The sequence below is a fragment of the Polyergus mexicanus genome, unplaced genomic scaffold (genome assembly GCF_030449975.1).
Source record: "Polyergus mexicanus isolate NDT 795.1 unplaced genomic scaffold, iyPolMexi1.0 SCAF_13, whole genome shotgun sequence".
Taxonomy (NCBI): domain Eukaryota; kingdom Metazoa; phylum Arthropoda; class Insecta; order Hymenoptera; family Formicidae; genus Polyergus; species Polyergus mexicanus.
This window is the reverse complement of record NW_027223333.1, coordinates 8,996,598-9,024,404: the sequence shown is the minus strand read 5'-3', so window position 1 is coordinate 9,024,404 and position 27,807 is coordinate 8,996,598. Positions and strand designations below refer to the sequence as shown.

Genomic DNA, 27,807 nt, shown 5'->3' with positions numbered 1-27,807 from the left:
AATAGAGATTTATTTTGTCAAAATTATTGAAATTATAGAGAAGAGATTATCTTATATCATAATTATCGAATAAGGTGAATAAAGTATAATTTAAAAAAATTGTTTTATAATGGATATTATATATGGCTCTAGATATATGTATAGCGCAATGCATTTTATATAATTAATATATATATATAGAAAAACATTACATAATTGACTAATGTAACACATTTTACAAAATTCTTTTAATAATGATGTTATTAGATAACCGTTGCTGTTAACCAATTGTAAGAGAATATATAAGAATGAGTGCAGAGAATCTGCTATCGAACGCGAAATGCCGGCAATAAAAAATACAATCGAAAAAGTATGTATACAGTTACTTAATCACATAAATACGATTAAAGCCGCGACTTTATAAAGCGTAATATAATGGGATTGTATAAGAAAAAGAACCTCCCGCGGGAAGTCGCGCGAAACTGTCTAGACACGCGTGAAATTTTTGCACCCCGCGTATACACCTATCAATACGTACGATATATATGTATATATATATATTTGTATGTATGTATGTATGTGTGTGTCCGTATCTATGTGTTCGGGCTCAAAGTTAATCTGGATTAACCGGTCTTGAGCTCTTCACGGTTGAAGGGAGAGTGGGGTGAAAGGGGTGGCGAGAGGCGGGACAAAAATCGAGATCAAAGAAATATACCCTCTGGAGAGGAGAGACAAGTCCTCTTTCTCTCTCTTTCTCTCTTTCTCTCTGCCTATCGATCTATCTATCTTTCTCTCAGTTGTATCGAGTTTCGAGTCGCGGCGGTAAGCACATCAGAGTCGAAGCGCATTGTCGTACGGTGCAATGGAGAACTCTATTTCTCTCTAAATCTCCTCTCTTTCTCTCTCGCCCTCTCTATTTCTGCGCATCTCTCGCGTTGATCAACCCGACGATTACTCCGACAACGACCACGCGCAGCTAGAGCTATATCTCGCTCCGGAACAGGAATGCGAAACATTTTGAATCACACGTATAAACGTAATCTCTGTAATTTGCGATAAAATTTAAGACAGAATTCTGTTTATAATTCTGTACTTCATATATTTTCATGTATATAATCATATATATAAATGTATTCTGATACATATTTTGATTCGTATGTATTTTACATGTATAAATGTGTTTTCTGTAAGATATAATACAACATTTATAAATAAAATTTTGTCTCAATTTATAGATCATCTAAAGGGATCTTACTACATTAAGTATTAATTAATATAAAAATAGAAATTTATCTTTTTTTGCCAAAATCATTGAAAATAGAGAAGATATTACCTTATATCATAGTCGAATAATTGAATGAAGAATGAATGGAAAAAAAAAAAAAAAAAAACTGTTTGAAATACAAGTGTGTGCAATTTTGAAAATAAGTAAAATTACAAATAGATTTTAAGAGCATTTAAAATTAGTTGTTTTGTTTATAAAGTTGTGTCCTCTAATCTTGTGATTATAATAAAAAAATTTTCACCTTTGACTTTAATTTATGGAATCGTCTCTATATTTTTCGAGTGTTAAATAAATTAAGAAACTAATGAAAGTAAAAATTTTTATATGTATTTCAAAAATCGGATATATCGAAAACTTGTTGTGTTAGTCACTCTCATTTATCGCTGCGAAGCAGATGGCCGATCTCGCGCACGTCCAAGCGATTTAAACCCTCTTCTTTTTAATTATCGCTCCTTGATGGACATCATGCGAGGCGCCGCGATGCGCGGTCCGATAATGCTCAGGCATAATGTGTAATAAATCACGAGGGGATGATCTTCGTACAACGTGTGATGTATCGTGCTACGATTGTTATAACAGATGTTCGACACGATCTTCATTACGAGACGGGTGCAAATGAAAAAGAAAATCCCGACTTTATTCTGTCATATTCTATCTCAAGGTCGCGGATAATCCTTTCTGCATAATTTGCAGCTGCGAAGACTGACAAATTATTAGATTTATTTAATTTATCAAAACAATGAGCTCATTTACAACTTGGAAATAAATTAAAATTTAAGACTGCATTAAGATGCATAATCAGAATATAATTATTTTTTAAATTATAATTAAAAGACTATTTTAACAATGGCATTGAAATAATTATTGTACAATAAAACAATCTCTTTTAACTTGTACATATGTAAACACTAAGCAATATGCTAATTATATATAAAGTTCACACAATGAAGAAAAAAAGAAAGTAAGAAAAAAGAACAAAATTAAAATTAGGATTGCACAAGACTCAAGACAAGATAATCTCGTGTAAAAATATTAGATTAATATTGAAAATTTTTGAAACTTAAATCTTATCTTGGTCTTGATTAAATCTTAGTAGCAAAAATCTTGTCTCGTATTGTCTCGTCTCGATCGTTTCATCAATTTTTATCTAATATTATGAGAAATTGTTTAAAATAATATTTAATACTTAATTTACTTAATTTACTTAATTTAATATTTAATCAATCATTATAATATATAATTTATAATTTATACATAATTTAAGACAATAATTATTATTTGTTATACGCATACAGAGAGAATCGCGTATATTTGTTGTACGTAAAGTTTTGTGTAGCTAAATAATTGTATAAAATTTTATATTGTTTATTGTTTCGATTGTTTCTAAATTTGTTAACACATAGATGCTTCTTTTATTTATTAAATAAAATTTTTTAAGTTTGTATAATATGCTGTCCTTTTCTCATTTAATTTACACACAAATTATATATATTTTAACTTTTTTTAAAAATCAAAAATCTTGATTTGGTATTGTCTTGATAACCAATTAAAAATCTTGTCTTGATCTTGCCTCTGAATTTCGGGACAAGACAAGATGGTATCAAGGCTGGATCTTGATATCTCGTACACATACACCCTAATTGAAATAAAACAGAACATTTTCGAAATACATTCTTTCGTTTCATACTACTTGTAACGATCATACTATTACTGCCATTTCCATTTAACGCAAAAACCTGATTTTTTTTTCGTCGAAAACGGAGATGAAGATTCAAAGTTAACAAGGCGCGAAGAACGAACGGCCGGATTGCACGGTCGAGGATAAAGATGCCGCGGACATTTCGCGTTCCTTCACCAAACGCAGCTTCACCGACTTACAATTAGAATTCGTTCGCGTGCGTAACGCGCCGCTCTCATAATCTCATTTGGCCGGCCATTGAGGGCCGGCTTTTAATTTGCCGCCAATGATACTAAAGTCGAAAAACGCCATCCCCCTCCCCCCCCCCCCTCACCACGCTTGCAATTTCCGACTTGAAACCATCTCGCCTCCGTTCGTCGAACAGGGAATTTTCTACAAGACGATGCACGGTTAGACCGAGAAATTTTGCTTAACATTGATACAATCACAAGCCGGGGGTAAATTTTTCAACACGCAAAAAAAAAAAAAAATTTTTTTTTCGATCTAATAAATACATTTTGTTAATCTTGATTCTTTTTTTTTTACTTAAATAAATACAATATATACTTTGTTTCCAAAAGTGTTTTGTTATATTAAATAAATTATTATTTGCATGTAATAATAATTTCTTAAAAGAGTTATTACAAATTTTAATATTAAAAGATAATTATTTGAAGATAAAGTATTATTTATTAAAACCTATGTTTATAACGAAAGCCTATGTTCTCGAAACAAGCAGCCAAAAATTAAAAAATATTTTTTTAAAGGAAGTAATCTGGTACAATAAAAATAGATAAACAATGTATTGTATATTTTATTAATTCAAATATATTTGCTTGATTGAAACAATTAATTCTTTGCAAGTATTTAAATAAATACTTTTTTTAATGAAAAAAAAAAAAAAAAAAAAATTTCTTTGGATGTACTACATTTTTTTAATGCATTTATTTAAAATTAGAACAAAAACGCAGAGATAAAGCAAATTTAAACAATAAAAATCTCGGGACTCTGAAAATACGAAACAATATTTAGTGCTCATGCAATATTCATGATTTATATAAAAGCATTTTTTTGGTATTATTAAAAAATAAATAAATACATTAGTCTGCAACATTTTAAACAATTTTTCAGACAACGAATCACTAAATTTGTTAGAGTTTAAGAGATTTGCTAAATCTTCTCGTAAAGAATTATTATTATCTTTGCAAATATTGATATACTAAAATAGTTAAAATATACATAAGTGGAGACCTAAAGTTCACGCCGTTTTATAATCAGAGCAAAGTCTCATTTATATTTAAACCATTAATATATCACGAAAATGAGTTCCTCTATGACAGTAAAAATTTTTTTTTAATATCGAGAAGAACTTTCCTCGTTGAAATAACTCAGCTCGTCCTTCAATTCAAAACAGTACGTTAAAATATTTTATATTTGCATACACATGGTTTCCCGATCTAAACATGATCATTCCGTATACATATTCCATTATTCCGTTTATTTCATCCCTCTCTGCTCGTGATTAAACACGATCACAAGTGCGAATTAAAATTACACAGCGCTCTCCCTTTTCCTTCCTATGATCTTTCCGCCTCTCTCCATTGCGTCTCTTTAAATGAAATTTGTTTTACAACGATGCAATTAACGTGCAGCTGCACGCGATGTTTTCGGTGAGAATCGACGCAGGACAACTTTGAAAAAAAAATGTTCCTTCAGTAAACGGGAGAAAGAAATGGAAGAAGTGAGGAAACGCAAATTGCACTCTGATCATTTTCCGTATCAAGCGAATAATTTGTAGATTAGTTAAATGGAAACGAAACGCGGATGGCAAACCCAATGGGTTAAGAAATGTATTATCATGAAAGTTACAATTCTCTATCTTCAAATGTAATAAAAAAAGATAAATAAATACGCACGTATTTTTTGTTCGTTTGTAGTAATATACAATATATAAAGATAGAATTTCCCCTCTCTGACTGTCGAAATTCAAGCGTAAAAATAATTGATTATTAAACTTTGTTTTTACACCTTAATATATAAATATATATATATATTTTTTTTTGTTACAGAAAATAATATACTTTTTTTAAATACTAGACACTCATTTTTCTCAAAATAACGAAACGATTTTAAGTGTAATAAATAGTTGTCATTATAAAGCTCCTGTATGGAAATAAAATGATCCGCGTCTGCAAGAAATTGTTTTGTAGATTAATATTTTTTGTTATTATATTATAAAAATAAGTTTTAAATTATGCTTGCTAAATAAATAAGAAAGTCAAATAGTAATTATCATCGTACACATCCGATGCAGCATATCCGACGTTAGTCTGCAGGTTGTTTTTGCATTGACTTCCTTCATAATCAGCATAAGAAGGACATTGTACTGCAATAAATTCTGTAGGATGACGTTTCGATTCTGCATACAATTCGACTGATCTTTGATGACTGCAAAGATCTAATAATAACAGAATAAATGTTTAGATCAAAATTTTGATAATTTGATCATTGATTTTGATCTTTGTAGATTTGTATCTATGAATTCGACATTGTAACATTGGATAATTCATCGCTAATTAATTTTCAAAACATTCCAAACAGCGAACCATCGTAGTTGACAAATTATCTTTTTTCAGATTTTATAAGATGTTTTAAAAAGATGTCATAAATTGTTTGTGATCTATCGAGTAAAAAATGCTAATTTAAAAAAATTAATAACGGCATATTCAATCGCTTTGATACTTACCGTCTTTAATAAAAGGGTTAAAAATTAACTTGCAACCAGGCTGAGGGCGAGCGCCACTATTTGCGTAAAATTCCGCTGTCCCCATAAAGGTGAGGGTACCATATCCTCCCTTGTCCGTATGAATGATATCGATCCACGCCGCATCTGTGGGCGTGAGATAGCATCCAAAAAGATAGAACAAAGGATTCGCGGGGTCCAATCCTATAAACGATAAAATATTATAATAATTTCAAAACAAAATATTTTAAACTATAGATTCATTCATGGATCTTCCTTATTTTCGTATTAACAAACAATTCAATTTTAATTTAATCGCATACCTGTGATGCGAGGTATCACGAAGTCGTTGCATTTACCGGCAAAACCAGCTATGTGGGTACCCAGGGAGTGCGCGACGATATAAATCTTTGATATATCGAGGCCGCTATTTACAAGCAATCGTATACTTTGTGCGAACAAATTGCCTACTTTTTCGCCGTTTTGGAAAGATACCCAGTAAAAGCTCTTAGAATATTTACTCCAATCGAGTAACACAACGTTATCCGTTCTTTCATAACAAAGTGCTAATAATGCAAAAAGTTCTTCGTTACATCTCTGTTTGATTTAATAAAGAAACTACAATAGAATAAGAACTACAAAGAATTATAATTATTATTGAACATAATTTTAAATTTATACAAAATATAAATAAATAAATAACAATAAAATATAATAATTTAATAATATAAACTTGAATTTTTTATACTTACGTTATACAAAAAATTAACACTTATTTATTCATGAATTAATGCAAGTAAATCGAGATTAACTATATATATAAAATTAATAAACAACATTATTTAATTGACACATTATATCAAGAATTATCACAATTTCTGAGATCCATTTTATATTTATTTAATCAATCGAAGAATATGATTTGTGATTGGATTGTGATTTTTGATGAGATAATTTTGATGACTTATCGTCCATCACTTATCTGTCTTTAAATGATCTATTTGTCTGTCGTAAAAATGCAATACCTTTTATCATTAACCGGACATTTGCGTCTTCCGGAGATTGTAAATATCCAAAGACGTAAAAGATTGTCCGCTTATCTTCTAACACTTTTAACATCTCTTCTGGCGCTGCGATGGGGTAGACGATCGTTGCAGGTGTTTCGTTATTGCTATACAGTGCGAATATTTATTTTAATTATTATTGATATAATTATTATTTTTCAAGATATTCTTCCATAAACACGAACCATTTATAATAAATGAGATTGACACCAGTTGCAAAATCTGAATCCGGCTGACTACCTATAAAAGATGATATGCTCACTCTAGTACGTATTCTTGATATTCATTTTAGATATTCAGAAATGTAGAAAATAGAATACGTATTTACAGACACACGAATTTCCTCGGCCGTTCATTATGTTTCTCATAAAAAATAACAGAAAATAAAGATATATATTAGGAGTTAACATTTCTAAGATATTCACAAACTGTGAAGAGTCCGTCTATATTTCCAATATGAACTCTCTATTGTGCAGATCTTTTCTGTGTGAGAGAACTGCCGATGTTAACGTAATATATACCAGTGCCACCTCCATATATAACAAGTATGAAAGATAGATAAGCAAAAAGATAAATGAAGAAAAAGATTCATCTCATTAATTTATGCACATAGTAATTAATGACACATCACACGTTAAGTAATGATAGTCACGTAATGTATAAAAACGCCGCTTTTATTTATGTAAATTATCTTAACCTTCTTTTCGCTCTTGTTAAAATCATGCCGTATATTCTTGATGTACACGTAACGTAACATTTAACATTTGTTACAGAAAAAAGTGCATAATCCGAACAAAATTTCAAGTATATACAAGTATGAAGAGTCATGAATTATGAAAGAATTCAAAATTATGCTTGATAATTTTTCGTATCAAAATATTATAATTTATCGCAAAATTTATTATTCAGAATGCATTATTTTACAGGAACAATTAACATATAATTAGCGCAAATTTAACATTACTACAATGTTATTATTGTTATAATCATCCCATTGCTTTAACTGAAATAATAAAAGGCACTAATATTAATATATATGTATTGTAGATCAACTAATATGTATGTAGATCAAGTAATACTACTTTCCACAATATTGCAGAGAATATGTGTTATGAGAACATGACGATATATGCGCTTTAAACGAGTTTGATTAATAAAATAATTTATGATAATGTATGCTTAGCCTGCTATTCAAATTAGTCAAGTTTTACGCAACTACTTGCGTAAATAGTTTTTTCAGATTATAACAATTTGCCTTAATTATGTCAATTCTGAAATAGAATTCCGATATTTTCTACTTTGTTATCTTTACAACGGAATTGGTTATAAAACTTGTGATTTTTATTTTGACGATTATACAATACTAAAAAAACCTGAGGTAAAAAAAATACGCTAAGTGCATAAAAAAATATTTTAACTGCTATATAATAAAAAGTTTGAAAAAAATAAAGAAAATATATACAAATTATATGCTATCAATTCATAATAAATATTAAATGAATTAGATTTCCTTGAATTTCTAAAGCACTTTTCACATAATGTATAGTTTAAAGGAAAATTTTATGCAGATTCTAAATTGCATAAACGACCTTCAGACGGAAGTATGATATAAAAACTTGGATGCCCCCTTACTCTTTTCTTTCTTACGGACTTTCCGTCTCTCTCTCTCTCTCTCTCTCTCTCTCTCTCTCTGTTGCGTTTAAATGAAATCTGCTTTACAACGATGCAGTTAAAGCGCAACTGCACGCGACGTTCTCGGTGAGAATCGACGCAAGATGGCCAGCAACGGTTTCGAAAAAAGATGTTCATGAGTAAATGGAAAAAAGAAATGGAAGAGGTGAAAAAACGCAAACTGCATGCATTCTGATGATTTTTCGTATCAAGTGAATAATTTGTAGTTTAGTTTGATGGAAATAAAACGCGGGTAGCAAACCCAATGGACTAAGAAATCTATTATCATAAAAGTTACAATTTTCTATATTCAAATGTAATAAAAAAGGATAGATAAATACGCATGTATTTTTGTATTATTTATTTGTATAGTAATATATAGAGTTTTCCTTCTAATTATCGAAATTCAAGCATAAAAATAATTGAATATTGAACTTTGTTTTTACACCTTGATGTATGAATATATCTATTTCTGTTATAGAAAATAATATATTTTTAAGTATTAGTCTCTCCATTCCTCTTAAAATTATAGAACAATTTTAGAATTAAAAAGTTACATAGAATTGGTTATTAAACCTGATAAAAGTATTGATAGCGATCAATTTTAAACAAATTGTAGGATAAAAAATAGGACTTAATACACATTTAGAACTTTAAATGTATAATACAGTCGGCCTATTTCTATACAATTATCTAATATTATTTATAAATACATATAAGTATAATGAAATTTCTTATTATAAAGTTGCTATATGAAAATAAAATGATCCGCGTCTGCAAGAAATGTTGTAAATGAATATTTTTACGGCAAACATTCTCTCTCAATATCCTAAGCTGATCAACGTGATATATATTCATTGTCAATACTCTAATATGGACACTGACACTCAAATTTTTAACGTGGTTGGTATCTTATATTTCTCAATGTTAACTCGTGCATATTCAGATTTACACGCTACTTTATTAAAGCATCGACTAAGCATTTGCAATCGTAATAGTGATACCTTTCGGGGATGTCTGCGGAATGCGTGTCGAGCAGTCGCGATAGAAGGTTGACGCTCGTGCCCGTCGAGAGATGGAAACAATTTGTATCAATTATTCATGACGATCAATATTCGATATGAAATTATAATCGGTCGTTCGTGCGTCAGTCAGCCATATGTATAAATTGGCTCTTAGAGTTCCTCGCATACGTAAGCGCGGTACGTGGGCGGAAGTGCCATTTATGTATCCGAAACAAAGGCAACGTACTTGATCGCGGCAGACAGAGGAATGCAGACAACTATTTGTTACCAATGCCGTAGTAATATATTCAGAGAAATCGACACTTTTACTCACTTTTACGTCGTAACTGCATTAGAGTTTTCGTACCTTATAGATCATCGCGTGTAGTTATTTTTCCTCTAAACTCGAAATTTTTATTTTTTATACTGTACGACAATGACGCTACGATAATAGTGTTACGATAATATCAATTATCTTCTCGTACTCTTTTATATGCAGCGATAATGTCTGTCGTAGAAGGTAGAATAAAATTCACAAATGATTCTGTTAGAATTTTGAATTAGATCTTAGTATTTATTTAAATATTTAATTAATCGGGCAAAAATCGCTCGAAAATGTTACACACACTTTATTCTACTTTGTAAATTATACTCTTTTCTCCCGAGGACGAGAAAGAGAAAGAACGAGATCATCTTTAATCGTTCAGCTATACCATGACTTATTTTATGGATTATTCTCATGATTCTAATACGCGTTGCCTGTCAGTAATCAAAGTCTCCCTTAGCTGTCATTAAGCCAGAATTAGTGGCAGTATTCCTTGCTGAGAGCGCCGAGTATATTTATGCCATGCATTCCGTATGCGGTCTCGGATTTAGCGACTGGCTGAGAAATTGCGCGCAACGCGAAAAGTAATTATGACGGATTAGTATAATCTGCGCGTATACGACTCATAATATCTTCTATCCAATTAAATACACGATTTGTACGCAACACTTTGCAATTATATATAAATATTATAGTTGTGAGAAGAAATATCGCACACATATAAATGCTCGCGTGATAAATATTGAGATACATCATTTTTATAATGTTATATTTATTGTGTAATATCTTTCATTAAAAAAAGCACAGGTAAGACATATACCTCGAATAATATCGAAGTTGTTGAATTATATTGTCCCGAAAAAAAAAAAAAAAAAAAAAAAAAAACGCCACTTACATTTATTATAATTTACCTTAATCTTCTTTTTGCTCTTGTTAAAATCATCACCATATTTTCATAATACACGTAATACACACCGAAGAAAAATCGTTAAAAAAATATTGCGTAACCAGAAGAGAATTTCGAATGTTGAAGAAGAAAGCGATACGGAGCATCCGTTCTAGAAATTTTTCATTCTTTTAAGCAATAGCTTGTACGCGCGAACTAAAAAATTATCCGTCGCTCCGTTGACACTAACAATTACGTTAATTAATTCTGTCGCGCGCGTCCGATTTTCTTTACAGATACGTAAAGGCTTTCCTATAGGCGTTGGCAGGCTTAACTAACATACGGATATGTTCCTGCGCGGTAGATACATCACGTGTATTAATAATAGTGCGTAACAAATACACTTTAAATCCGGAGTATCAGCGCATCTTTCACTCTTACCGGCTTATACTTTGATAGGCTTAGATATCTGCAACCCGATGTTGGGATATCCATGCCAGTTTCTTGCCCATTTACAGGGTGTCTCATCGGTTGAGGAGGCTCACTCTTCGATTATAGATAATGATATCGTTATAAAAATACCAAGAGTAAACCTATATTTTAATGATCGTCTTTTGTAACAATTTTTAATTTAATTTTAGTAAATCTTCCACATGTTATTATTTTTTTCAGCTTTCAATCTTTGAACTGATAATATTTTTGGGGTAATAATCAATGTGTCATTGTGTCAAAAGTCGATTAATTAATATTCTAGTTCTATCGCCCTATTTAAAAATTAATTTCAATTTATTTCTCTCCGATATTTTTTATCAGGATCTTAATTTTCAATGATTTAAAGAAAATTGAATGAAATACTAAGATATCAGTGAAGCACCTTGTATACACGCATACAAATAGATGAATACGTGGACGATTGTATTCGCGATGACGTGCGCCGGATAAGCGCGAATTAACACGCGGCTCGCACGTTATCGTAATGCATTCTTACGGAATTGCAACTGCACCGCGACCGTCTCGTCGATGGCATTCTGGTAGCATCTGCGAATAGCGTACGACCGTGGCTAATGTGATCTACGCTCGCCACGGACGAGATCTTGCTAAGGAGAGAGCTCGCTGTAGGTACACCGTAAAAAAAGACAGACTAAAACTTCAGACAAAGTGTCCGCAGCTCCATTGAAGACGGAGCGCTGTCTGAATCTTCAGACGCGCTTTAATTTTCAGACAAATTCTTTTAAACTTTTAGAAAAACGACTCTGATGATTATAAGATGGATTGTCCGAAATTTTCTTTAAATACCCAGATCTGAAAATTCAGACAAAAATGTATCAGAGTTTGAACATTTTTTTTATAGTGTAATATAATATGCGTATATATATATATATATATATATAATGTGACATGAAAAATATAAATGCATAATAATATATACAAGTATTGCTAGAATACTCTAGGATATATATTTCGAGTAAACTTTTTATATATACCAAATTAGAAAGAAAGGTTCATAAATATATGATAAACTTGTAGCTTTTTTTTTTTTTTTAAAGACTGATACAAATGTATCATTGCGCTCGATCGATCGATCGATCGATGTTATCAATAAGATTAAAGATTCAATGTTAGCCAATCGCGACGTTAATATTGATATACGTAAAATATTCACTCCAGATTTTTTAAAAGAGTACAATAATCCATGAATAGATATTAATTTACATGGCATATATTTAAAACTCTTGTTGTAAATCGTAATTCAGTAACAGAAATTTAATGATTATTAAAAAATTAGGGAATATATATTATATAATTGTATTATTTTAATTACAGAAATACAACTATTGTAGTCTTTCCCTTGCTTGTTAAGATACTTGTAATGAAATAATCTTATAAATGCGATTATAAAAATTCATTTGTTATCTACAATATATATTTGTTTATATAAACTATTTTATTTTTAATTCAAACTAAGCATTCTAGCAACGATGTACTATATAAATACAGATACAATGTACGATTTCTTGGTGCGAGGAGGCGGAATTTTCGCTTCGCGACACAGTCTCTTGAGGAGACTACGCGCAACGGCCATAATTTTCGATATTACTTCGCGAGAGGGTCTCGCGCCCATAATCTCCATAGCGAAAAGAATATCCCGTGTGCGATGGGAACGCACGATGGCGTTCTCTTGAATGGCGCAATAAAATTAGGCTACCATACATAATGCGTCCCGAGGCGCGCACCACCCGAGAGACGGGACTCCCATATCTTCGCATTATCCCCGCGGTAATTCTCGGGTACGCGAAACGCATTAGTCATTTTCGCGTAGGGTGGAAAGGCGGGCGGGGCGGCGGCGGGAAAAGGAAGAAAGAGAAGACAGAGAGAGAGAGAGAAAAAGGAGGAGGAAAAAGGAGGGGTGGGGGGGGGGAGAAAGAGAGGAGGAGAGGACTGACTTATATTCATCCACCTAATCCCCTTCCGATGATCAAAGATCCCCGACTGTCGGCGGCACCGCGACCGCCGCCACACCGCGCGCGGGGGTAATACAGAAACGATCCGTGGCCACTTCCGACGAGCGGCGATTCGCGTTTTCCGCGGCCGCTACTTGGGAGGCAGAGCCGGTTGAATTAACTTAACCCTAACGCCTCGTTTGCCGCGCCGGCGTCCCTCCGCGTCACCACCCCGTATGTATATGCGTGCATGCGCTCGCACACGCACGTGTGTTGCGCGTCTCCGATGCGTCCGTGGCGTCGTACGCGCGTTGCCGGGACGCGTCCCTCGCGGTGGTAGCGGCCAGAGAGAGCTCACCGGACACAAGGGGGAGAGTAATAAAGCAACAAGAGACAATGACGGTGATTTACGCGGTCCTACGGCAAATGGGCTTTACCCGTGGATTTTTTCGCGGGCAGCACGCGCGTCGGCGCGAGAGAAAGGTGGAGTGGCATCCGCATGCGATTTATTAATCTCGTCCTGCGCGACACGCATGGCCTCGGACTCGGCTCGGCTCGGCTCCTGCGCGACGCGACGAGATCAGGTGCTGGGACTGGATGGATTATTTATTTAATACAGAATGCACGATTGTGTGGAATATTTTCCATGTGTGAAATTTACGCGCGTGAATTATTTTTCAGAAATTTCTTACATCTCGCGAATAAAATAACGTAACTCGGGAGAAGAATTGAATATAATTTTTTTCATCTGTTTCGACGGATATCAAATATTCGTTGATAAGATGGTCACGTTTGTTTGTGAAAATGCTTGATTGAAATTTTTTAAAAATTCAGACACATTTTTCAAATCTGCCTGTCTGAAAGAAATTCTAGATAATTTATCTTTCTTAATTATCAGAATCATTTTTCAAATGTTTAGAAAAGTTTGTCCGAAAATTGAAAAATAAATAGTGTGTCTGCAAAAAAGCTGCAGACGCTGTCTGAAGTTTCAATCAATTTTTTCTTTTTTTTACGATGTACTCGTCTTTCTCTCGAAGAAAATCATAAGCGCAGATTATGTGCGTGTATTTGTAATAACAAGAGTCGCAATTGCTGGTTGTGTGCAATTCTCACCTTTTTACCCCTCTCCATCGTCGACGTCGACGTCGCGTTACACATATCGTATCTCCTCGCCAGAGTGTGTACATATACATACCATATACGCGAGATGCAGTCGTGCAGTCGCCGCAACGCGAAACATCGTCGTCGGGTACACAACGACAACGGTTTCTTTTGCGGTGCGCGTTTTCGCGACCGTCGTTACATCCCGGTCATCGTCCTCCCCATTGATGCATATTCGGACGATTTAGCGGCCTTTTACGGCTGCAGCCTCACTCCAAGAACCGAGAAGAGTACACAGCGTCGAGAGAGAGAGACACACGCGGTATATGCACCGTTAACTCACCGCCGAGAGCCTGGATTCCGCCATCGGGAGAGGAAGGTCGCGGAACGATATCTACGACATGCCGATTCCGCATGAGCGGACAGAAAATACGATACCGCATCTCTTCCCCCCGCCCCCACCCCCCGTTTCCCTCTCGATCAACCCCTTCTCGCCTTTATGCCCCCTCCCCCCGTCCCCGCCCCCGCTCTACCCCTCTCGTCCGACACCCCTTCTCGCCGCGTCTTCCTTTCTCTTTTTCCCTCTCTCGTTCTCGTTCGATCGTCTCTCGTTCGCTTCGAGAGTATATTTACGATCCAGGAAACGAAATGGCAAGTGCACGGTGTGTGGAGGCTCTCTCATTTGCAACATCACCTAAATCTTTAACTCACGAGCCGTGGTCGCCAAGCGTAATGGACTTGGGGCCTCTTCGTCGAATAATTGCCGCGGCGGCTCTCGATTTTGTTGATCTCGACGCGCTTCCGAATCGTCGGCTTCGTTCGTCTTTTTGGGAAAAAAAAAAAAAAAAATACACGAGGCATCTCTACCCCTCTTTATTATCTCTCTCTATTCTGATCTATTTCGGATAACAGCGTTGGAAAATCATTTCTAAATCTATCGACTTTATCGACTAGAAATTATAAATTATTTACTACATAAAAGTCTCGAGTATGTGAAATATTTTATTAGTTAATATTATATTTTCGACATAACAAAGTGAAGATATTCTTATAAATATTAAATGTTAAGATATGAAAAATTCATTCATAACTGAAGAGACTTATAAATTAGTGAAAAAGAGAATGTGATGGAGATTTCTTGAAACGAGATTCGATTATAAAAATATGATAAATTAATATTACGATAAACAACAAAGTGACGTTTCCATTCTGCTTCGCCGCAAACAATTTACTTAATTATCGTAGCGCGTGGCATACTAAGCGCGCAATCATCTTTGCTGAAACTGTTCTCGTCAGGTGTTTGCAATTATATTTGAGATTACACTCAGATATAATGCTACGGGCTAATGAACCGACGAGCATTTCGTATCTCGCCGAAGAAGTGTGCTTTAAGAAATCATTACTGAATGGTAAATTATTCAGATACGTATGTTCTGTAAATACGTATAGTCCATACGTACCATAACAGGAGATTTTATTCAGGTACTTTATCACTACTTTTTTGTAAATTTATTTATTTCTATTATACATAATTCTCCGCTTATTGCTTATCATAATTTTAATCTAACTAAATCAAGTTATGATAACATAAAGCTGCAATCATTGAGAGAGAGAGAGAGAGAGAGAGAGAGAGAATACTTTAATTAAATTTAATATTATTATTGTCACATATACACATTTCAAAGTATTTTATAATTTATAGTTTATAGTAGATATTTATAAAAATATAAAATATAAATATAAATAAACAATTGTAAAAATCGCACACGAGAATTATAGCAAATATTTTAATAAATTAAAAAAAAGCTTGAGATAATATTTTTCAATATTTTATTTTCTTTTTTCTAATTTTACTGAATAATATAAATTCATCAAAATATAAAGCACAAGTATTATTATTATTAGGCAATAGAATTTATTAATTGAAATATACTTTGTCGAAAGCATGCGGTTTCTCTTTCGTTACTCTCCTCGCAACATTTAGCGTTGGCGCGACAACGTTAGCGTAACTACTCGTTGCTGAACATCTTAACCGGTTGCAGCCATAGTAATAATGACTACTCGAAATAGACACAGACCGACTACAGCTCATCCCGATATTCTCGCGAGCACAACGCAAGTAAATCCTCTCGCCACCTGTACGATTTTGTTGAAAATGTCGCTTGAAACTTGAAGCTGTTAATTGTAAGCGCACAAATTGCGTTATTAGCGCAGTATCAATGAGAGATTAACTAACAATATGTTTACACCATCTTCTTGCGACGAAAATTTCTAACGAATTCGTATACTGAAAAAAAATTTACTAAATTCAAAAGCATTTTCTTTTATTTAAAAAGAATTATTTAAATACTTGTAAAGAAATTAAGTTACTTCAATCAAATGGCAAATATATTTGAATTAGTAAAATAATTAAATTCTTTGAAACAATATTTTTTATTTTTTGCTTACTTATTTCAAAAATACAGATTTTTCTTATTTTAGTTAATAATCATTTATCTTCAAATTTATAAATATTTTTTTAATATTAAAATTTTAAATAATGTATTTGGAAAATTATAATTTTTATTACATGCAATTAATAATCTATTTAATATAACAAAACATTTTTGGAAACAAAATATATATTTATTTAAGTAAAAAATCACAAAATTAACAAAATGTATTTATTCGATTGAAAAGATTTTATTTTTAACGTAACAAACGTGAGAATATGTTTGAAAAATTATAAGTGATTGCAAAATAGGTACTTGTCAAATGATCTGATTCTGCTTTATGATAACTTCAGTCCAGTTTAACATCTGATTAGTTGTGACAGTTATATAATTCTAAAGAGACATTTAAGATTATGTGACGTTGTAATTTATCAAGCATACATCGTGGTAAATTTAATAGATATAAGATTGTATAATAGGTAAATCGTAACTACACACTTTGCGATAAATTTCATCTAATTGATCGACTCTGACATGTCCGATTATGAGAATTAATTCCAATTCGAAGCGTATATCCGTTATAATTTTAGCTCAAACTGAGATATGAGAATGTTACGGTTAATCAAATACGTTAAATATTAAATTCTCAGATCAGGATGTTTGACTTAATCTCTGCTATTTGATATAAATCGATCGCGAATCAAGATCACTATAATATTGGCTTCAAGCTCGTTAGATAGCAAAATATCAAGACTGATTTAATAATTTTATACGGCATTATAATAAATCTCAAACATTTTTGTTCACTTGCTTAGCATATATATTGTATATATTAATCCTGATTTGTTATCAGTGAAGCAATAGGATATTTTAATTCTGCTTTCATACAAATGAATTGCATCAGAATATTGCATCAAATATAGACATTAATAGATTGTACGTATTTAATTATATTCTCAAGAAATTTTGATAATTTATAAATTTTATTAAAAAGAGAAAGAGAGAGAAAAAGAGAGAGAATAAGTCATCGTAGATATATAAATCTACCAATTTAGATCTTTATTTTAAACATTAATCTGTCATAACAAATTTTTATTATCAAATATCCTTTTTATCGTATCCTAAGCTATGTGAAAAAAATCAGATCAAATGTTACTGCCATTAAATTATCTTACACTTAATCATATTCCATCTAAAGAATGCATTTTAGAAAGCGAAAGATCTAACATAACTTCAAATATAATCATTCACGTGCACTATCGATGGCGCGAAAAAAAAAAAAAAAGAAAAAAAACATGCGAGGAGATGCAACCTGTGTTGGTCCCACGAGAACCGCGGCGATTTACAATCAGCGACAGCGGCGGCGTCACCGGCATCAGACGCTGACGACATAGTAGTCCGTACTCTGTACCACAGCATCCCCAGCGTTCTTACACGCCGCGCGGGACGCGCGTACACGCGTGCCCCGACTTCCACACATGTCGCCGATGCCGTCGACGCGCGAACACGAACGACGATGAGGCTTAGGCGAGCTCGTGTGCTGGATGCGCCATTCGCGTGTAGTAAGGACATTCAGAATCGGTCGAGTCGAGTCGGTCGCATCGAGAGAAAACGAAGGTAGATTGGCGCAAGCGAAGCGAACAAAAGAGAGAGAGAGAGAGAGAGAGAGTACGTACGTACATGTGTCGATGTGAGACAAAGAGAGAGAGAGAGAAAGAGCGAGGGATACATACATCCTAGTCGGAGAGCGAACGCGACTCGCGCGGCCGAGATTGCAGAAAGAGAGAGAGAGAGAGAGCCGATCTCTCGCGTGGACTAATATTAGTAGTAGTAGTGGTAGAAGTAGTACTCTCTAGCGACTGCAGTGGTGAAGTAGTAGTAGGGTGTATCTTACGTTCGGTGAGCGGAGGCCGCTGTCAGTTCTTCCGAGACCATAGGCTCGAGCCATCGCGAGATCTCCCTCTTGACGAACTTCCCACTGCACGACCAACGATTCGTAGCGTCTCGTCAAGGTGATACTTTGAGCGTCATTGGGAGTCCCGGTTGGTTCTCTTCGCGATCGCGGAATTCCACGAGGAGGAAAGGAAAGAGGAGGAGGAGGAGAAAGAGGAGGAGGGAATAAAAAAGCAAGCGGGTTATCGAGGACAAAGAGAAAGAGAAAGAGAGAGACATATAGAGGAACGTCTTCGGGGTTGTCGCCTTAAAGGTTACGTGAATCCTTGCGAAATCAACAAACTTTTATTCATCTATTTATTTATTTATTTATTTATTTTTTTTAAAGAAATGTTTTAATCTTCTTCGATAATAGCAATTAAATCGATCTAAAGAAACCGACTTGATTGTATAAATCACGCGAGTCAATCAAGTTCGCCAGAAATCATCACCAATTCGTCACATAGCGAATATTACGTACGGTGAAAGTGACAGTGGAACTTTTCTTCCGGATTGATCCAGTGTCAGGAAGTGTGAAATGGCAACGCAACGAATTTTTCAATAGGAGGTATCCTCGAGAACTGCTGAACAAGGTAGGAACTACTTTTCATCACCAAGATTATTACGATACGTCTTTTACTTAATTCAAGGTTGTCACATCTGTCAGATCTGTCATCTGTCACATACTCGCTAGTCTATTCCACAATTAGTAGAAAAATATAACCGTCTTCTAGTTTATTAAGAGTATTTATTGTTATATATATGCCACCTTTTTCCAATTAGATTATGTCATCGCTCGATTATTACGCGGGCCTTAGAAAACGAAACCAGATTCCACTTTTCAAATACATTTTCATATAAGATTACAACAGCCGATACGTCAAACGCAAGACCGTAATGCTTTATTCGCTTAATTATGATCTCGAGCGAAAGTGAATACGGCGAATGTTTTCATCAAATACGCGTCACGTAATACGTGCACGCTTGTTTCATTTTTTCTTTTTACATTTACGGAGAAAATTACACCTTAGAAAATTACTCTCAGCTCTCTGATTCGAACGCTCGAACACGCTTGATCTGGCTGAGGAAACATGTGTAGAATCGCCTCATAACTCGATACATAGAGTTCCTTTATGGAAATGACGGAGCGTCGACTGACATTAGAGATTTTACTCTCTCTTTCGGTCAGCATTTGCGTGTAATACGATGTTTCACGTGAGCGTGTATACATACGCTCGTGCGAACGCGCCGGAGTAGGACGATTTGTCAGTCAATTCCTTATCGGATTAGAGGCACTTAATGTACGATTATACCAGCTACGGGCGCAGGTGCACCGGTCCTAATCTTGCTTCCTCCAGCTCTCGTATTGCCCCTTGCTGCGTGTCGGCGTTTCCAGCGGCCGTTCTAACACCATACGCGTTCCGCGGCCTATCGAGATAGATTAACGCGGGGGTATCCCTTATACAAGGGCTCCGATAGCGATTTACTATAGCGATTTGCCGCGGTATTCTCCGACGATCGTTAACTCCGACCATCGTTAATCAGTGACCTACCATCCGCATGAATCCTGCTCTCTTTTCAGTTACATCTCTTTATGCTCTTTCTGTCTTTAAGTAGCGTAATATATATTAATTCTTTTGAAAGAGAAAAATAATCAGGATTGAAAACGTTACTCTATAAAAGTATAAATAAGCTATTAGATTATAAAATTATTTAATAATCAATATTAAATGTAATAATCTATGTTATAATTAAAAACTCTGAATTAGTCTTTATATAACACAAGCGTTTTTTATATTAAACTTATTTAATGATTCTAATTTTTTATATTAATATCTCTACTTTTTAATACACTTATCTTTATAGGGATTTAAATCGTAATTTACAAATTTCAATTTTGTCGAAAATCTTTATCGAACATTGTTTTTCAATATTGATAAGAGAAATATTGATATTATTAAGAGTGTATTCCAAAATATTCACTATCAGAGTATTGTAAAATCTATTATAATTTATACGTTACTATAGATTTTCAGTCCTGGCAGTGACTATCAGAATGTAGCCTATGATAGAAGGCTACAAAATATTTTTCAAAAATCTATTACATCTATTGAATAGATATAGGATAATAAAAGACCAAAAAATAACGATAAAAGTAACGGTTAATTCGTTATCGTTACTGTAAAAATCTAACGACGTTACCGTTACCGTTACAAACGGAAAAAAGTAACGATCGTTACCGAAAATAAAGGAACTGTAACGGTAACGACGTTACAAGTAACGGCGTTACTTCCCAACCCTGAAAATATTGTAATACACACTGGAAAAAAAATGTACCAAAATGTTCAAAAATTTTTTTTTTTATTTTTCATAATTATTAGATTATTATATTCTTTAATTTATAAATAAATCTGTATATTTTACAAAATGCTAAAAATGCGTTTAACAAAATTTTTTTATAATGACTGTTACCGACGAAGCGCGTTGCAGCCACAATATCAGTGATGAAACAGATGCACTTAACTTGGAAAATAAATTGCTTTGTGTTACGTGAGCAAGAGCTATACAGTTAATGTCGCGTAATTGTCGTGATGTTATATATGTTTAAGCAAGTAACCCGGTGACATCTTTGCGGTGCTGTTACCGCAGCCATGCTGACTCGACGCACATCTATGTAAGCGACCTCAACCTCAAAATTATACGCACGTTCGACGCAATTTATAACAGAAAGAACGGCTATAAGTAGCTTATTCGTTAACGATTTACTTATATGATGCATCATAATTTATATTTCGAAATTTTAATTAATAATCGCATACACGAAATACAGAATTCTGAAAATAATGAAAATCGAGAAAGTAAGCTGCATTTTTTGTATTAATATATTTTTAAAAGAATATGTTGCAAATTATCGGCAGAAGACTTATTACGTAAGAACTTTATTTATAATGGGATCAGCTCTGCAGGATACTTCATTGACATGAAATTGATACACTAAAATTATGTTCAATCAAATAAATACATTTTGTTAATTCAAATTTTTTTTACTTAGATAAATATGTACTTTGTTTCGAAAAATGTTTGTTATATTAAATAAATTATTGTTTGCATGTAGTAAAAATTATAATTTTTAAAATACATTATTTAAGATTATAATGTAAAAAAGTATTAATTTTTTTAAAGATAAAAAATTATTTATTAAAATCAAGAATACTTGTATTTTTGAAACAAGCAGTCAAAAATTAAAAATGTTTTTCTAAACGAAATAATTTAGTATAATAAAGATAAGAAAGTTCTGTTTTTATTTGCAAATAAAAGTATGCTTTGCTTGGTATTTTACATATATTTTACTAATTCAAATATATTTACTGCTTGATTGAAATAATTAATTCTTTCACAAGTATAATATTTAAATAAATAATTTTGTTAAATCAAAAAAAAAATATTTTTTTGTATTTCGGTTGGATTTTTCTCAGTGTAACTAAATTACTTTCAGTAATTATTTATTTACTCATTTAAATTTAGAGGGCAATCAATATCGAGGTACGCTCACTCTCGCTTTCGACGATAAATCGTCGGTCCGCAACCGCAAAACTGTCATCGCTGACATCGGAAGGTAATAAGGATGATGGAGGAGAATCGCTGCGTTTTCTCGCTCAGCTGGATAAACTCGGTGATTTTGCCAGTGCGGATATTTCTTTGCCTTGGAGTATTGGTATAATGTAAGGAGTATGGGTTTAGTAGTATCGCAAACAACGCCGTTATGCATCTCTTTAATCGCTTTGTATTCCTGACGTGGATCCCATTTTGTCATAGACGCGAACACAGATGCGATAATCTTCGTTTAGCAGAAGGCAATCTCTGTCATAAGTTTTTTCATTAAATTGACATTTTTTTCTCGACTCTTGCCCACTTACGTAAGCCACATCTATTATCTATTATCTATTTTCTCACATAAAGATTTATTCGATATTTTACGCGGAAATGAAATTAATTCCAAAATACGGAGAGAAGAGTAAAAAATATATGTTCCATTCTCGAGAAAAATATCTATTATATTTTAACATGACACTAGATATATCACAGTGTTGTGAAATATGTATAGAAAGATTATAAATTACTCTCGTAGTTATTTTGTAATAATCTTTTTTAATATTTTCGTTGATTTATTGATAATAAATTTATTATTATTATAATTATATTATAGTTTCCATTTTTTTTTTTAATATTTGTTTAATACATATACAATTTTCTCTCTTTATATTTCAAAATTGCACAATAGGAATCCTGCTTCATATTTTACAAGTTTTCTACATTAAACGTATATTTATTCCGAAAACATATTATATCAAGATTCTATTCACATAGATCAGAGTTATATGAAACAGTATAAAAAAAAAACAAAGATATATATATATATATATATGTAAGTTAGAGCTTGTGCGAAATGTATTGTCCGATTGGAATAAAATCAACACCTTCGATAAAGTCTAACGATGAAATTCCGAAGGAGGTCGTAGGTTCACCGGCGGCACCTATTTCTAACTGGATTGCGCTCAGGTGGGCAATCAGCAGACCGGCCAGTCGGCCGTTATCTGATATAGCTAATCTCGAATCTTACACAGAGAGAGAAAGAGAGAGAAAGAGCGGTAAGAGACGCTCCCATCGAATAGCGTGAGCATCGCGATTCGAAAAGCCGCGCGTCACATCGTCAAGTGATTTCCAGGAAACATCGGATTCCTTGCCCGCGAACCTGTTCGCTCGAAACTGCCCTCCTACGCCGAACAATGGCAATGGGCATAGGCGTGGGTGATAAACGAAGGATACAAAGCAGATCTAACCTTATACGATTTGGGCAGGGAGATAAAGTTAGGCCCCGTATAGCGAAAGGCATATCATTTGCACGACTTTGATTATTTCGTTTTTGGTAGTTTTACGATTATGCAGAAACGCGGATGTTCCTACATCGAAATGTACAATATATTATTAAAATTGAATGCCATAAGAAAGTATAAATCTTGAAAACATTATTTTACTCGAGCGGTTTTTTTTCTTTTTTTTTTTTTTTTTTAATCCACGTTTATTCAGATAATCTTTTGCATACAGAAAATATTATATACAGAGATTTCTCGTTTCAGATGAAGCTATAATTCAATTAATTGTAAAGTGTATTTTAATAAGCTTCTCGAGACGTTCAATTTGCGTGATTTAAATAAATGACGTATGATGACAAGGTAGATGACTATGTAAGCGCTTCAAATTTGTCTGATCATCGTCTACCGTAACTACTTATAATGACAGCTGTTTTGTAGACTCGCGTAAGACGCGGGTTCGTATCCGATCTGCATTTAACTCCCAAGCAAGACGTAAGTAGCGTGCCGGGGAATAACGAGCAACAGGTCGAACAATTATACACGTGAAATACCGCGAGAAAGCTCGAGTCGGTCTCTAAGAATAGACGCGCGGCGGTACGTTTAATCGGCGGCATCTCGATCCATTCTTTTTCCCCGCTTACGGTCCCACCACGAGCAACTTCGTAATTTAACCTCGCGTTAGGCTGATTTTACAACCTGTCAGCAGACTTGGAAATATATTTCACGGTTCGAGGAAAACAGAAAGAGAAAGAGAAGATCTTGATTCTCGTTATTCGAGTTAACCAGATGATTAAGACAAATGGTCTGAAATTTTTCTCCCAGATCTAAAAATTCAGGCAAAAGTGTGTGTGAATTTTTAGAGAATTTTTTACAATGTATATATGTTTACTTCGCGCGTCGTCCAACACGTTCTCTCGGTCAATCGATGCTGGAAAAAAGAAGAAACGCGATGAGAAGGGAAAAATAAAAATGAATGATTTAGCAGAAGAATTTGGGCAGGAAGACTGAATAAAAAGGAGAAGATTTCAAAAGAGGGCGGAAAAGACGAGAGCCCGAAATGGCTCTTCCGTTTCTTCAGGAATTTTTACGACTACCGATTCTCGGGCCAGCCCTTTAGCTAGGATAGGACTCACGTATCACTTGTAGTTTTACTACTTTCGCGTTTAAGCGGCTATTAAGCGGCGATTCTCCGGCAGATCGTCTTTCCTTCTTCCTCTTCCATGGTTTTATGTCCTACTGATCCTTGCTTGCGCTTCTCTTTGTTCGTGCATCGACCGAGCACAAATATATGCTACTTTTAATCTTGACTAACTCGAGCGGCGGCCAAACTAACCGAGGCTATTAAGATAATAAGGCCACTTGTGTAAGTGCGACTAAAATATTCTCGTTCACGTAGAACGTTTGTGTATTAAACTAATAAATATTAAATTGAAAATGTATTAGAAAGTAATTTATATACAGGTCTCAAGAATGTAATGATGTAAAAATTGCTTAGAAGAGAATTTAGAAGGCTCTAAATTTAGAAAAAGAATTCCTGAGGGAATAATTAAAGAGAATTTAACACAGAGATATATGTTTTAGAATACATTGCTAAATTTAGATAATTTAATGGTTAACGAGTGATACGCGTTTGACGATTTTTATTAGAATTTTTATAGCTTACGATATGAAACGCCATTCACTTACGAGCGACAAAGTTTGTCGCCAAGATTGTTACGAAACAAATTTCCAAACGAGAATTTAAAGGAGCGTGAACAAATGTCATCTATAAAATATACATACGCGACGGTTTTTCACGGTACGTAATACTGTTTTACATATTATTTACCTAATCACGATCATATTCGAGATAGAGCGCGTAAATCCTTTTTCCTTTCACATAAATACAAATGCTAATATCTTTATGAAAGTGTTTTATTAACTTTTTTTTTTGACATAACAATTCTTTTCAAAAATATTGATTAATTATGATTAAGTATATATTTTTCACATAATGGATAAACGTTATACTTTATTTCCCATCATTAAACAAAATATTATATTGTATTTCTATTTCTAAAGCTTTCCTTATATCATAAGAGAAAGAGAGAGAGAGAGAGAAATCCTTGATTATCTAGATTTATAAAATGTCCAAAGATTTTACAAAATTATTTTGCAAAAGTGAGAGAAAAATATCATTTGTTAATATTTCAAAAAATCACATATTTTTATTTATATCAATTTCTCTCACCACGTTTTATTACGTAATATACAAGTGCCTTTTAACACTTCCACGTTTGACCATATGCCCGCGAAAGAGGTCATTTAAAAATTGGTTTCTTACACTTGTATATCTTCCCTTTATTTTACTTTTATATTCCATTACGTCTCGACCCGGTCTCGGACAGCGATTACGAGGGTGAGAGAGAGAGAAAGAGTGCCGCCAGGTAAAGAACTGCGTTCCCGCGAGGCGGGCGCTAGGGCCTCTGATGTTTTGAGAGTCATCACCCGTCCGGCTGGGCTTTTTATCTCCCCGTGGAAGTGTAAGCTAAGTAAAGGTTTACCAGGCGTCCTCCCTGGTGCGCCACGTCGCGCCGCGTGATGACGAATGGAGCGGGGCGAAAAAGGGGCATCGCAGCGGTGCCGGAGACCGTTGCCAATCTTCTACTTCAGCTTCTTCGAGAGCAAGAGAGACCGCGACGAACAGCGTGAACCATCGACGGCGGATACGAGCACGCTTCGAGCGTGCGAAGGACGGAATCATCGCCGTCGAGGAAAACGCGAAACGTGTGACGTCCCCTTTTTTTATCTCTCTCTGTCTCTCTGTCTCTCTTGCTCTCCTTCTCCTTCTAGCAGCCGGCTGGCCACTGTTAAACCTACGGCCACTACCAAGAGACATTGTCTCGATGCGCCGAAGCCAACCGTGAAAGCGTCGCTTTCGTCTCGCTCGCAAACCCGATACGGAAGACTCGTTCCTGCGGCTGATCGCTAAGTGAATACAGACACGATAGTCAGACATAGCGATAGGTTTGTTCTTTTCAAGGGAACTCAATTGTTATCGTTTGTTTTTCTTACTATTCCCTTTAAAGTATGGAAATATGCTTTATTTTTTATTTTCAAAACAAAAATTTTTAAATAATATTCAAAAAACAGACTTCTTAGATCTAACAAGCTTAATCTTCTTATAGTTAGACATTTGTATGGGTAATTAATTTTTCGCTATAAAATCATGATCTTCAATTATGATGATATTCAAATTTCGCTCCCAGATATTTCACAAAATTTAAAAAAATATAAAAACCACATTTTATAATGCTTATAATATTATTATAATTCTGTGTATGCGTGATTATTTTTTTTCCATCTATTAGAAAAACCTTTTCATCTATTCTATTGTATTTACGATTGACATCGCTTTGCATCAAAATTATATAAATTGTTTTTATATTTAATCATCTATTTATTGATCACGCTATAGCGTGATACATTATATTGTCTAAATTTAGCTATAGCAGTCAGAAATTAAAAACAGATATTTCAATGTGATGGACGCAGTGTCCTCCGAGAACGTCCGAGTAAGAATAAAGAATACCCTCTGCCTTTGATCTTGCAGTCGGATTTTTCATTGATAATATTATATTATCAATAGCGAGATAACTTAAATATTAAATTGTCAAAGAGTTATCCGCGTATAAAAAATATTCGCTACGTCTTTTAATGTTACAATTAAATAGTTATAATTAATTCAAATCGTAATGTCAATTAAAAATCGCAAAATATACGCACTTTAGCTATTCATAAAGAAAAAATTAAAGTTCAAGTCGAGTTAGTCGAGAGTATAAAATAATCTCTTATTAAGGCTATCTAATATAAATAATCTTCTAATAAGGCTATTATAAATAATCTTCTATTAAGACTATCCAATATTCCCATATTTGTAAAGACCGAATCGTATCTTTCAACTATATATATATATCTACATATCTGCCGTACGGCAGGTGACTATTAGCTCTCTTGAAGAAAAGAAAGGAATCGAAAGATCGCGTAGCGATAGAGCAGATTTACGAGCCTAAGACTCGTCCTACAATCGGTGTCGCACTTATATGGTATACACGTGCTATTCGGGGCAGGTCAACATCATGGTTGCTGAAAAAATTTTTCTAAAAAAGCTGCACATACAATAAAAAGCTGTTAATAAAATTTATAAAAATTGTATCAACAGAATAGAGTTTTTTGTTAATCATATGCCAGTTTATTTTTTAATTTCTATCTGATATTAATAAATATATTGTTTCGTAAAAATAAGTTGGAAAGAGAGAGGATTATAGCATTTTTGTTCAAAATCTTTCTTCTTTTTGAACATTTCAGAGTGACTACTCGCAAGTGCTCCAGAATTTATTAAATATTATTAAA

At 33.8% G+C, this 27,807-nt stretch overlaps 1 protein-coding gene across 2 annotated transcripts in view; it reads right to left on the bottom strand.

Moving 5' to 3' along the window:
• Positions 1-4,960: 4,960 nt before the first annotated feature.
• LOC138938694 (lipase member I) overlaps positions 4,961-27,807 on the bottom strand; it is a 43,301-nt gene continuing 20,454 nt past the window's right edge. Inside the window, exons 1-7 of one of the 2 annotated variants that reach the window (XM_070305882.1) lie at positions 7,078-7,225; positions 6,935-6,989; positions 6,711-6,856; positions 6,009-6,251; positions 5,689-5,889; positions 5,244-5,400; positions 4,962-5,131 (exon numbers count right to left, since the gene is read on the bottom strand). In XM_070305882.1, the coding sequence (XP_070161983.1) occupies positions 5,095-5,131; positions 5,244-5,400; positions 5,689-5,889; positions 6,009-6,251; positions 6,711-6,856; positions 6,935-6,989; positions 7,078-7,159 (921 nt within the window). In that variant the 5' untranslated portion in view covers positions 7,160-7,225 and the 3' untranslated portion in view covers positions 4,962-5,094. Of the gene's footprint in view, positions 5,132-5,243; positions 5,401-5,688; positions 5,890-6,008; positions 6,252-6,710; positions 6,857-6,934; positions 6,990-7,077; positions 7,226-27,807 lie in introns of those variants that run through there. The other variant, XM_070305883.1, reaches the window with a different exon arrangement.